The sequence below is a fragment of the Pavona decussata genome, unplaced genomic scaffold, assembly GCF_977016875.1.
Source record: "Pavona decussata unplaced genomic scaffold, jaPavDecu1.1 SCAFFOLD_14, whole genome shotgun sequence".
In the NCBI taxonomy this organism is placed as follows: domain Eukaryota; kingdom Metazoa; phylum Cnidaria; class Anthozoa; order Scleractinia; family Agariciidae; genus Pavona; species Pavona decussata.
In genome coordinates, this window is record NW_028145437.1 from 1,983,918 (window position 1) to 1,998,076 (window position 14,159).

A 14,159-nucleotide genomic window follows, 5' to 3' on the forward strand; every position below is an offset into this window, starting at 1 on the left:
GAATTTGTAATTTTAAATTTGATAAGTGTCCAAATTTAAAAGTGAAATAAAAAAGTTTAAAAAATTATCTGTGGCAAAAGACAAACCCTTTAGTGGTCTCCACTAAGTATTATTTTTGTCGCTTGGATTCGCAATATGGCGGATGACAGGTTCAATGTTGTTGTCGTCGGTTCTTGCTTTGTAGATATGATAAGTTATGTTCCTCGTCTTCCACAATCCGGTGAGACAGTAAAGGGAACAAAATTTCAATTAGACTTCGGTGGGAAAGCAGCCAACCAGTGTGTCATGGCGCAAAAGCTTGGAGCAAACACTATTATGGTGGCGAAAATTGGAAACGATCAATTTGGAAAAGACACGATACAGAACTTTAAGCGGTTTGGAGTAAACACTGATTTTATTTCGGCGACTGATAAAGCAGATACAGGTGTCACTAATATAGGTAAGGGAAGTAACCAGCCATTAAGTACTCTATATAAAATGACCATTCTATGTTCAATGTTTTATTACCAGCCCCCCTCCCGCCCTAGTCTGCGAGAGCAGACGCCTTCCCGCCCCCGATGAAAAAAATTTGTTGTCCAGAAGGCAATAGGCACCAAGCTTTTTTACCCTTTTCTGGTACGGATGTTGCTGAAACTTGAGTCAAAAATACTAACCATAAATGCCATCTGAACCTTTAAGCAGGGTATACCCCGGGGGGGGGGGGGGGGTACTCCCTTATATGGTCTATATAGGTATGTGTGGCGCCAAAGGGTATGGTTTTTCAGCCGCCTTGGTCATAAATAGGGTATCGGTTTTAGCCATTTTGGTAATAAATAGGATATCGATTTTTTCACTCTAGTATTGAATTCGTTTTTTGTTGTTGTTGTTGTTGTTTTTGAAGAAGCTACTTCTTCATCATGATGTTTACGGCAACTGTGTACTTTCCGCAACAGCTTGTCACGCGCTCTGGTCATGTGCTGGGCTCCAGGGGTTTTTGAATTGAAGTTGACCAGACACTATCAGGTCATAAATAGGGTATCAAATTTTTGGTCAGGTCATAAATAGATTTAGCAGAAAAACTAACGCGGAGAGATTTCGATGTTTCGATGACATCCTGTCATCATTATCAAGAAAATGAAGAAAATTTACATAAGTAAGTAAATAGGGTACGGAAAATCGCAGATTTTGGTCATAAATAGGGTAAGGGTTTTGGGAAGCGGGCCGCACACCCAACTCTCACGCCTGCTGGTTGAAAACTGCGATCTCATCTCACGCTTACGTAAAAAATAAAATATTTGGTTGGACTCCTGAAGAATCGTTTGTGTGTCTCCACAAGAAGGCAGACACAACTTGTTACATTATGGACCAAATTCTCATGCCTGGTTGAAAAATGTGAGCTATATATTACAGCCTTAACCAGGCACAATTTCCAAAAAATATGTAAACTGAAACCAATTCAAAAAATGAAAAGTCCGTGTAAAATGACTAAATGACACTAATTTCCCCGAAATCTCTGATTTCTGAAGGGCTGTATGGAGCATAATCACTTTCTTGAGAACTTCAGAATTATTCGGAATGTCTTCGGAAATCTTTGGGCGTCTTCTGAAGACTTCTGAAATACGTCTGCTGTTCGCAGGCTAGAAGTTTTCAGATATAATCATTTCTCTTGAAAATCCTGGCACTCCCAAGATAAAAATCTCATGCCTTTGAGTCCAAAAAAGTTGGCAGGTATGGCCTGGAAGGATTAAAGATGCCATCATGGTGGGGCTCTGGCCCAAATTGAGAAATGTATTACCTAACGAGTTTCCAACCATCCCCCCTCCCCATCCTGTTCCCAAGCAATTTGAAGGACATTGCTGTAGCACCCTTAGTTTCCTATTACCCCCATTCGAACACTGGTAGCTTTTTCCTCACCCACCCTCCATCTCAGGATCCTCAGCTTACCTTACGTCCTGTTCCAACAACCTTAACTCCCCCTCACATGATCAATCTTAGCTTCAAGTTTCAGCCCACTATTCCAGGAACCTTCATCCACCCCCCAAACCTCAGCATTCCCCACTTTCCACTCTTCATGCCCAGTACCTGTACTCTTATTTCAAAAGGTTGTTATTATAAACAGCTCACACAGAATTTCCTTTGTGTATTTTATTAAACAGTATGTTTCATATTTTTATTTGAGTTGTCATTGTAATCATGGTCTAATAATTTGTATTTTAATGCTTGCATGGGGTCTTCAGTTGTGCCTCAAGTTGCACAGGGAGGGTTACTAATCTACCTACTGCCTTGACTGTTGCCTTTACTAGATTCCTACCATAACATTTAGAAGGTTGTTTTTTATTTTTTTGCAGCTGTGAACAGTTCTGGTGAACCAGCATTCATCAGCCTTGCAGGAGCAAACAAACATCTCATTTTAGCAGATATAAAAGCTGCAGAAAATGTCATCAACTCATCCCCAGTCATGGTATGCGACAAGGGTATACCTCTGAACATTGCAGCTGCAGCATTGCAATATGGAAAACAATTAGGCAGCAAGACTTTATTCAACCCTTCACCTAAATTAGAATTTTTACCACAGGATGTTTACACTTACTCTGATGTTTTAGTCCTTAACAGAGAGGAAGGTGAAAGCTTGACAGAAACCACTGCAAATGACATTCAAGGAGCCAAACAAGTTATTTATAAACTGCATCAGTGGGGTACTCCACAGGTTGTGTTGACTTTAGGTTCAGAGGGGGCTATTTCTTCTGAATTGACTTCACAATGTAGAGGTGGGGAATTCATTCTTAATTAGATCTTTGTTAGTTAGCCCTATTTAGACAGTGCTTTTTTTGTCTTCTGGGACTGGGGAGGAGGTGGGAGAGGGCAGAATCTGCCCCTCCTCCATAACTTTGCAAGTTTAAAAAAAGCATTGACAATGAGACTTGGAGGGATGATATTAGGTCCCAAAGATGTTTCCTTTGAGGTCCGCAATGACAAGTGATGACATCATATGACACTGTAATGACATCATGATTGTCAAATGGTGGCCATTTTGGATCTGCCATCTTGGATTTCTGGATTTCTCCAAAACTTCAGGAAAGTCTAGATAGGGTAAGATACTTATTAAAAAAAAATAAACATGTCATGGTGAGTGGTTTTCCAGATTCTCTTATATCACTTTTGATTTTAGTTTGAGGTATGAAACTCATCAGTCTAGATAAAAAAAAGTTGAAAAACAAAACTATGCAATACCCATCTTCATACTTATCAGCTGTACATTGCTGATTGAAGACTGTTATTACTGCAAATTCTGAAAGGTTAAGGGCCAGGCCAAGAAGGGGGCTCTTTTAAAAGGGCAATGCTGCTTCTTGACAGGGGTCCAGTAGCCTCAGGTAACCAAGAAGATGCTCTGGGTACCTAAATGTTTTTGCAGCAGTACCTAACACTTTACATGTTGGGATCCTCACTTCTCAGCTTTTGGCCTTGTTGGTTCCTTGAAATTTTTCTAAGGCAGCAGCCTTGAAGGGCATCAGAAAATGACATATTTTTGGTTTGAACTAGGGGCAGGATTTGGAGAACTGAACCACTCACCCCCACCTCAGGAAGCGGCTCTCCAAAGCCAAAGTTTGAAAAGGAAAGTAGGGTTGCACAAATCAAGAAAACCTCTAGGAGATGGCAACTGGATATTGTTTAGGACAACATAATGCAGACTGAAGTATTCAGAGAAATGGAAGAATAAAGCCTTGCTTGTATTTGTCTCAACTAGTGATATTTCCATAGACACTATGCAAAAATGGCTAATCTTCTAATCGTCTTTTGTTTGCCTTCAAATTAACCCTACTAGCCTTGTTCTTGAGTTCGAAAATAATATAATTTTTTTTTACCTTGAACATTGGCTAGTAGGCGCTAATTCTAGGTCTTATCCAGGTCTTAGTCGTAGGTTTAATCCAGGGGCAGTGCCTCACATGGGATGTTCGTGCTGTTGCACCTGCCCCTTTTGGGTCTTGCTTCTTCTTCTTCTTCTTCTTTTTATTTATTTATGTGATATACTGTAAGTGGAGTACCCAATAAAGCTGTTAAAAAAAACAAAAAATTTGAATGCAGACAAAACAAAATGAGAAATCTTAAATGTCAGCCATCTTTGAATAAAGTCTATGGCTGTGTGAATTATGTTTATACAGGGTTGTCAGCAGCTGGCAAAAATCACCATCTACTTCATGATCTTGGCCAACTAGTCTGCTGGGCTATTTGTCTGATTCTTTAAAAAAATAATGGCAAAATCAGCTGCTTACTCCAACAATAAGGCCACCTACTTCACAACTTTGTGAGAATCCCGACTTTATATACAATTCAAATTACTGTTTTCAGGTCCATTGATGATGTACATAAGAGCACCAAAAGTGGATGCAGTGGATACAACTGGAGCTGGTGATGCCTTGATGGGGGCTCTAGCATTCTACATGTCATGTTACCCTCATTTATCTTTTGCGGAAATGGTGTCAAGAGCAGTGAATATTGCAACAGTAACTGTAACAGTACACGGTGTCCAGTCAAGTTATCCTGCAAGACAAGAATTGGATGATTGGTTATTTGATTGCAATCCAAAAACATCTGAACAATTAGGTCTTGAGGTGTTAAGTGATGGTAGTGTGGAATATGAAGATTTAGAGTGACTTGGTATGATGTTTATGACAATCAAAGGGCTGATTGAAAAAAAGTACCCAGATGTGCATTTTAGACTACATTTGCTGAGGAAAATTAAAGCATTTCTATGGTAAAATCAGCGTGCCAAGAAAGGGATTCTTGTTAACTGCATGGAAATTAAAATGATGACTCATGTTCCATTTTTGTCCAAATTGGGTGTATTTAAAATTTAGCCTAAAAAATGCACATAGGCCCTTTCCACACTCAGCCCTTGAAATGCATTGTGGACTTCAACATTGTCATGAGGGGAGGGGTGAGATTGAGTAAGATGCATCATGGCTTCTTTGGTCAGTCCCACTAAATTAGTAGTTATAGTAGTAATTTGGAACATATTTGTCTCAAGCTGTTTTGTCAACCATTTGTAGATTTTAAATGAGAACTATAAAAAGATTATTTATACATGTCTACTTCCTGACTCCGGAGGTGTTCTTTTGTAATCAACTTTTTTGTCGTAAAAATATAATATTTAAATTTTTTATTTAAGAGCTGAATGGTTTAGTTATTTTTATTTTTTTTATAGAAACTATGAATATGATGACTGTTAAATAGATTTAAACATTACAAATGACTGTAGACTGTACAATGCACACAGAGGAAGAGCTCTTAGTAAATTTGTACTCGGTGATCTAAGGAGAGGGAAACCCTCAACCAGGCTCTATATGTCGCAATTTATTCTCTGGTTTTTGAACCATTCCCCTCATGAAGCACAATGCACAACATAAGATCAGTGCTTAAACTGTCCCTGCATGCACAGTGGCACTCACAAGACATTTCAGTCACCAGGGATGGATCCATGGGAGGGTCTGGGTTGTCCAGATCCCCCTTCAAATCTGAATTTTGATTTCAAACGATCAAATGTATCCAATACTAAAGAGAAACAACGTGCAGCCCCTCTTTATAATTTACCAAAAAACTAGGGAAATGACTGGACTTTTAATTCATTAGGGACACAAAAATATGGTCGTAATAACGAGGTTGGTCGTAAGACAGGGCTCCACTGTACCAGTTTTTGACAGGAAAAGTTACTCCTTTCACATACCTACAGTAGAAAAACTCTATCTTTTTTCATTTTTCACATTCCTACAATGGATATTTTGAGAGGCCCTTTTAAATACCTAAATGACAGTTTTTTTTATGGGATATGGGACTCAACACCCACATAGCCAGAAAGAGCGCATCAAACTTTACCACATTCTCAAGTTTGGTGTTAATCAAGCGAATATTAGGCGAGATACTTAACAGCCATTCAAAAACTTAAAAAATTTACTAAGAAATGTATCGAACGCCGGACAAATCGTCTGTCACGTCCGTTATTCCATACATTTCTTAGTAAAATTTGGAGTTTTTGAATGGCTGTATCTTAATAATTGCCTAATATTAGCTTGATTTACACCAAACTTGAGGATGTTGTAAAGTTCGGTGTTCTCTTTCTGGCTATGTGGGTGTTAAGTCCCATATCCCATAAGACACAGACTTGTACTCAGACCCCCACGGTATGAAATCAGGCAATGAAACTTCATTGGGCCATTGGGCCCCAGATCTCCGTCAACCGTCTTGTCGATCATTGCTCGAACGCCTTGTGAAAAATGTTGCCCAACACATATCTCTGTTCTATTTTCGTGCTCGCGTTCTTTTTGGCGAGTATCACCATCTGTTCTGCTGATAATGATGATTATAATGCAGCAGTTACACTGTCGGGTGGTAAGTTTCGTATGGGGAGTTCAACAGCTGACACCAAACGAGGAGAATTACCCGCCAAAATTGTCGGCGTAAAACCATTCGTTATCGACAAATACCCCGTCACAAATGAAAATTTTCGAAAGTTTGTTCGCGCCAAGAAATTTAAGACAGAAGCAGAGAGATTTGGATGGAGTTTTGCCTTTCACACGTTCGTGCCCGAGGAAGTTAGATCGAAGATAACACAATCTGTCCCGGTATGTTGTTTTGGTTGGTTTCGTGAACAATGACACGTTAATTTTAATTTCATCCGGGGGATTCCCTTGTTCAGAGTATCTGGTGAATTTAAGCGTTCGTTCCGAAGCTCGATGTTTTAATTCTCGTTACGAATTGTCAAATCTAAAGTTCTGGGAATTCGTAGATGACTAGCAAGACGCTAATGTTAATCATGATGAATTTGATTTTATACTAGGTTACCTGTCGCCTTGATAATTAGATTCATTCTTTTATGCTTTTAGTTCTTGTAGTGCTGCAGTTCATTTTGACTTTGTGTTGATTATTAGTTCCATGTAAAGAAGTTTGCGTTGTCATTATGAAGGAACTTGTTGGAGCTTCTCGAAACATCAACAATGAAATGAATACATTGCAATACATTGTTCTTTTTTTGTTTTCAATCGTTTTATGGAATATCCATAGAATGCTAAACATTGATTGTTAATATATTGAGAAAGAGCAGCTAGTTGTTAATTCACTTTCCATACTACCTGCTATCTAAACCAAGTCTCCATGTAAGTTTTTTGCCTATACAGGTACAGTCTTCAATCTGTACTTGTCCAAAACCACACCAGTACAAAATGATATGACTGCACCTTGTTGTACTTTACATGTTTGTTTCCTTATTAAGCACCCAAGTTTTCATACAGATCCAAGTCATTATCGTAGTACAAGAACTTGCATAGATTCAAAGTGTGGTACCTAATGGCCTGTGCAAATTTTGTACCAGTACATTTTGCATATATATAAGCTTAACTGCTGCTTAATGTCAGCTTTTCCCATTCTTGTTGCAATTGCCCATATAAAGAAGGATATCAATCTGATAAGAAAATTTCCTTAAATGAATGTCTCAGTGTTTTCTTTAAGGGTGCTCCTTGGTGGTTGCCAGTACAACAGGCATACTGGAGACAGGTACGTTATACATTATCAGTTTTCTTTGGCATTAGTTGAAAGCACATACTGTTTTTACTATGAATACTCCATTTAATGCCCTCCTCTGCTGCTCTCTACTGACTAACCTTTTTTGGTTTTATTGGTAGTTATTAAGTAAGCCTTGCATTCTTTAAACAAAGCTACTCTCCTTTCCTCCTTGTACCAGAAACCTTTAGCCGCCGACAAGTGGAAGAAATACAATAGAAAAAACAACTCCGCAAAACATCTTGTTAACTAAAAATATAAGATGACTGTATAAAATAAATTATTAATAATAATAATAATAATAATAATAATAATAATAATAATAATAATAATAATAATAATAATAATAATAATAATAATAATAATAATAATAATAATATTCATGTTGGTCCCTGTTTGGGTTTAAAGGGTTCTGCACCATTAACATGCCTGAAATACATGTAAATATATGTCCTTCAAGGGTTGTCAGCCATCCTTGGAGACCCAGGGGTAGATAGTTGGGTCAGGAGGAAGTCAAAACAGCTACCTGACCCAGCTATCTGCCCCTGGGTCTCTGAGGATGGGTTGAGTGTTCAGGAAAGGGCGCTGGCAAGCAATTAAGAGGATTTTCTTTTTGTTATGTACACTGTACCGTATGTTACGTTTGAAGGATCCTATAAAGCATTATATTTTTTACAACACAGCCTGGAGGCCCTGGTACATCTATAAAAGAGAAGATGTCATTTCCTGCTGTACACATTAGTTATAATGATGCCAAGGCTTACTGTGAATGGATGGGAAAGAGACTGCCAACAGAAGCTGAGTGGGAATTTGCTGTCAGAGGAGGACTTAAAGGTCATGTCTAAGAAAGTATTTCAGGAGGTTTTACAAGATGTTATAATATTGGTCACACAAGTCAATTTGATCATCATGAGCTTTAGTTACCTGCATGCAGTGTGCTCAAGCAAGAGATATTTTTGAAGGAGCATGGAGGATCTGCATGTCATGTTAAGACAAAAAAGTCAAATTATATGTTAGTCTTTGATGCGTGGAACCCTTCAAAAAGTTTGCAATTTGCAATGTTTGCTTGTTGCAATAACAGTACTGATTTGAAATTGTTTTTCAAGCTGCAATGATCCATTCCATTCAGACCATCCATAGTCAGTGACCCAATATATTAAACGGTATCAAACTACTGGTAGAGTGTTGACTTTTAAGCAAAACTGGACAATTATTTTTAGTGGTGCACTAGCCTGTTCCTGCAGGTGCACTCTTAAATCAGATAGTGGGAGGGCTCCTAAGAATTGTGAAGCCTGTGAATAATAAACTTGGAGGAGACTGGGGATAAAGTCCTTCTCCTTTTTTCCCGCTCGTAATATTTCATCGTTTGCACACTAATTCTTGCCGCTCCACGCTATCTGATCACCTGGAACAGACTGGGTTTCCACCAGTGAGAGTGTGACTTTTGGCTTCTTAAAGTGTTGACACAGTCTCTGTGTCATGATACAAAGTGAAGGAAAATAATAGATGTTTAGCCTTGCTGCCTCACCCATAGCGCAGTGGTGGAGCATCCCACTGGAAGCTGGGAAGCCATTGGAAGGTTGACTTGTTACTGTTATAAGACTTATCCCAGACAAAAACTACTGCAGTCTTATTCAGCAAGACCTAGGTTTTCAAATAACTGTTATGTCAGATGTCAATAATTATTATTAATGGCACATAATATCACTCAGTTTATCAATGTCTCCTCTCTGTAAGGCTAGGGGAATTTGATAATGGATGACTTTGTTTTTTTTAAAACAGAAAATGAATACCCCTGGGGATCAGAGTTTCAAAAGAATCGGATGAACATCTGGCAGGCAAGGAGCTTTGAATCGATTCAAGTATTGTTTGAATTCTTTCCACACTGTAGAGAATTGTGGCAAACTTTTACTCTTGAAATAATGCTAATTTATATTTGAAAAAATAGCTGAGCGTATTTCCCAATTTTTCAAAAACATGGAAATAATGTTACAGTGTCACAGAAAACAGGACACAATTATCACCTGTTTTGATTAATTCTCTTTTAAATTTCTAGTATGACGCTGAATAAATACAATGTGAATAGAACACTTAACACGTGTTTGTATTGTGTAGGGTCAATTTCCAGATGAAAACACTCAGGAGGATGGCTATGCTGGGGTTGCGCCAGTAGATGCCTTTCCTGCTCAAAATAAATTTGGTAAGGATCGAGTAAATACTGTATTTGCTATTTCAACGAGTACTGCATAACAGTAATGTATAATTCATAGGCACGTTATGTCAAGTGTGATATCCCGGAAAAGTAGTCATGTAAAGGACTGTTGAGGGTGACAATTTGAAATTCGACAACTGACCAGAACAAAACTAGCCAACAAGGTCAAGTTAATAAAATAGTGTATTGACAATAAATCGTATGTGTCTGCTAACTGACCTACACTGTGCCTTTTATATAAGAACCTTTTTTATAAGAACGTCGAGGCTGAGATTAACCAAAATTTTAAGAACGTATTTTAATACGTTCTTAAAATTTTGGCATTCCTCAGGATGAGAGTTGATTAAGACCGTTTTTTGTATTTTGCTAATCTGTATATAAAATCAAGGTAACAAATGTAAATTAACCAAAATACTTAAGGGCATGTTTTGTATAACATTAACAACGGTGACACACATCTCGGTTTGTCATAATCTCTTTGATAGGTTTCTTGCCCGCGTACCCCGGGGGGGGGGGGGTACTCCCCTATATAAGGTATATAGGTATGTGCCGCCCCAAAGGGTATGGTTTTTGAGCCGTTTTGGTCTGAAAACGGGTATAGATTTTGACAATTACGGTCTGAAATCGGGTCGGGTTTTTGGGGCCGGGAACATTTACGAAAGCTTACAAACATATTCTTCTTCTCAGTACGTAACTGGAACGACTAACTGATAGCGAGAAAAAGAAATAGATAAACTATGTCATTCCAGCTTACTTTTACTCTTTGCGTCAACTTCCGTCTGAAAACGGAAACGGTCTGAAAACGGGTATGAATTTTAGAAGTCAGGTCTGAAAACGGGTGTTGAAAATGGCATGTTTAGGTCTGAAATAGGGTCGGGATTTGAAGACCCGGGCGGCACACCCCCACCAAGAATTCCGAGGAGTACCCCCCCCCCCCCCCCGGGCCGCGTACGTCCGTTTTGATTTACTGAAATACGTGTAGTGTACACCATGTAATTTAAGAACATCTTAAGAACATTTTCAGCCTCAAATCGCAAAAAAATATAAGAACGTTCAGCCTCAGCTCCAAAATTATACGTTCTTATAAAAAAAAACAGAGTGTAATTGGTCAATCAAATCATTATGTTTGAATGGTTTTCTATTGATGGAATGAGTATTGTAAAACCAAAACCAAAGGAATCACCCCGGCAATCCAATGTCAGTAGACACAAAGAAATTACAAACTAAGTAAGAAAAACGTAAACTGATGATATATCGTTCTAGCGCGTTCATCATATTGGAAAGTCAAGCTCCTCCCATCAAAAGCCAAGACCAATAGTTGCTAAGTTCACCCTCCACAAGGACAAAGAATTTGCCCTATCTCATGCCAGAAATCTCCGGGACACAAATTTCGCAGTTGCCCACGACTTGCCAGAAGAGATTCAATGTCGGAAAAAAAGGGAAGAATACAGTGATGAAACAGTCAGATCTGGAAGCAAATAAAATGCTTGGACCATGGAAGATGCGTGTAACCATGTGTTGATGGGTTTTGCTTCTAAAACAATTACCAATAATTATGGAATTTAGTAAAGCAATAATTTAGTAAACTCAAAAGTGATTTCAACACTCAATTAAAAACTGCTTGTACGAAAATTAGTCGCTAGTTTTCCCCAGTGACCTCATGTGGAAATACACGTATGCCCAAAATTTGTTTTGATATTGAAACAAAACAAACGTGTAAAAGTGGTAACCAAAAATCTCGGTAGTGTTTAGTAACATTTGGCTGATCTTGTTTTCTATTTTCTTGACAGGAATGTACGATATGTTAGGAAATGCATGGGAGTGGGTCTCAGACGAATTTAAGGACAAAGGGGGAGAAAAAAAGTATGTGCTCCGGGGCGGATCATACATAGACACCGCAGATGCTAAACACAACCACAAAGTTACAGTCACCACCAGGTAAATATAATAAATTGCACGCTGTACCAAAGAAGTTGTGACAGCTTATTGCCAACTTTTTATTGCTTGCAATATATCAAACTAAGGGACACCCATGGTTCTGTTCATCCTCAGAAATTTGGATTTGGATTCAAAGAGAATCTAGAGTTTTCTTCGGCAACTGAGGTGTCTGCTCGAAATTTAGTAACATTGGTGAAATTCCTTTCGTTTTCGGATGGGCAAATATCTCGTTAAAATGCCAGCAAAATGTCAGCTAGTATTTTCGTAAAGCCAGCAAGTGGTCGTAAATTCGGGAAATTAGATTCAGTTTTCTAAAACTTTCTGCAACTTAAATTTTCAGCTAAGGCATCCGAACAGAGCAGACTGTATTAACTTATACAAAAATATCTTTAGTTAGAAGGCCACACAACGACCTGGGAACACAGGAGACAGTGGGTTCGAGTGGGTGCTTAACATTTACATGAAAAACCCGGAAATTCCAGGCCCCAGTTGTTCAAAGGCCGGATAACTTTATCCGCTGGATAAGGCACTATTCAGGGTCTAAAATATACTACACGAAAAACGTTGTCCTAGGTTTTCGTACACTCCCAAACTTAACTGTGGTTAGAGTGTGCATATTCGCTTGTACAAGAGGAAATACTGAAATCTTTGCACAGATTGAAACTGACGGATAGCGACTTATCCACTGGATAAAGTTATCCGGCCTTTGAACAACTGGACCCAGGTGGAAAATCAAATGGTACGCATCATTCCATTTGGAGTACTTCTGAAATTTTGGGCTTCTGGTCAAAATGATGCATTTTTATTACTCCTTTTGGGATTTACAGCTGATGTTCATACATTTTGCATGTTATCCATCTTCTGTTAAGACAAGCTATGCCGAAAATTTCCATCCGGGTGGTTTGCGTAAATGGTAAGCACCCAATATTTTAAATATTTTCCTATATTCTCGTTGAGTGCCCCAAACTGACCATTCGAAATGCAACAACTTTCAAGACGTGACGGACCTGTGGGGTTTTCAAGTGACAATTGTTCGCTTTGTGACAATTGACACTTCCTTCTCCCCTCGTTCGTATTTATCTAGGATGTAAATTGAGTTATGTTTTACCGCAATACACATTTTTTTTCTTTCAGAATGGGTAATACAGCCGATGCTGGTTCCGACAATATCATGTTTCGTTGTGCAAGGAGTGCTTCTAAGGATGAACTTTGACGACAGCCAGCTTAAAACATAAATTTTCTAATCAATAGATAGGTAATATAAATTTTTACAGAATATTATGATTTGGCTTTTGCCAAGCACTGAATCTTCTTTCCAAACAAACAGCGTCTCCTCTATTTTACATACTAGTGACAAATAGCTCCACTTACAGAGTTACTTTAAAATGACAACATAATGAGATAAACCTTGTCAGTTTAGTGGGTTGTTAATCAGGATTTATACTCAAACCACTGCAGTTGTATTAAATTATTCTCTCTTGATTGCAGCTCTGCCTTCATCAGCTATCACGTCATAGAAATTGCAAACTCTGAATCTAATTGTTAATATTGGTAATTGAACTGAGTGGAGTGCAATTTGGTCTGAAATCATACGCGTGATTTCAAAATCAAACGAGCGCGCAGCGCGAGTTTGATTTGAAATCACAAGGATGATTTCAGACCAAAATTGCACTCTACTCAGTTCAATTACCACTTAATTACATCCATTTTGAAATCACAGAGTATCATTGTCAATATTAATATTCTATTTGTGTTACTTCATTTCCATTTTGATGGGCTAAAGAAAGGATGCAATTTAGAGCAAAAAATTGTGCAATTTGGGAATAAATTGCATCATTTTGGACCAATCAGATTCCAAGGATCACCAGTGATTTCAAAATGGATATAATTAATCACTGAATCAGATCAGCCCCGCCCTCAATTTTACATGAGCATCTCATGCAATTCAAAATGTGGGACTGCAGAAATGTACACTCAATAACAAAAGTTGACACCTTGTACCATCCTAGGATCTGCTTAAACAGGCTTTGAACAACTGGGCACTGAAAAAAAAATATTGAATGCATGGGAACATTTATCGATTGGGTCTTGAAAGCGTCAATTCCTGCACCACATCAGTCGCAGCAAATGTAATCCAACCCCCTGCCTGGCTGCGCGGTGCGCACGGTGTTGTAAACTTTCGTGTTAAATGAAAGGGCTTTTTTTCCCATTCGTTCCAAACTTACCGCCTCCTTGCTAGATCAAAAACGTTACGTGATAGTGCAAGAAGGAAATTTTTTTGTGTAAATGGACCGGTAATTTCTGTTCCAACCGGTTGAAACGGAAGAAGTGTAGTAGCCCCGAAGGTCTTCCTTTAGTTCCGGAAAATTTCCGTTTGATCCGCGCTGCATTTCAACTAGTTTTGGTTAAATGGAAAGCGTTCCTGCGCCCTGTTTTCCGCTCACTCCGCGCCTGGGGACGAGGCAGAATTAGCTTAATG

The 14,159-nt window shown here is 38.6% G+C and overlaps 2 protein-coding genes across 2 annotated transcripts; both read left to right on the forward strand.

Annotated features, from left to right (window-relative positions):
- Positions 1-34: 34 nt before the first annotated feature.
- LOC146487706 (ribokinase-like) lies at positions 35-5,287 on the forward strand. The gene is made up of 3 exons (XM_085083851.1): positions 35-439; positions 2,328-2,747; positions 4,327-5,287. The coding sequence occupies exons 1-3, from the start codon at positions 136-138 to the stop codon at positions 4,629-4,631; spliced, it is 1,029 nt and encodes a 342-aa protein (XP_084939977.1). The 5' UTR covers positions 35-135; the 3' UTR covers positions 4,632-5,287.
- Positions 5,288-6,187: 900 nt separating this feature from the next.
- LOC146487707 (inactive C-alpha-formylglycine-generating enzyme 2-like) lies at positions 6,188-13,222 on the forward strand. Its single transcript, XM_085083864.1, has 7 exons — positions 6,188-6,596; positions 7,480-7,524; positions 8,214-8,364; positions 9,313-9,368; positions 9,646-9,730; positions 11,533-11,680; positions 12,815-13,222. Exons 1-7 carry the CDS (start codon positions 6,249-6,251, stop codon positions 12,891-12,893), a joined length of 912 nt encoding a protein of 303 aa, XP_084939990.1. The 5' UTR covers positions 6,188-6,248; the 3' UTR covers positions 12,894-13,222.
- The last annotated feature ends 937 nt before the right edge of the window (positions 13,223-14,159 follow it).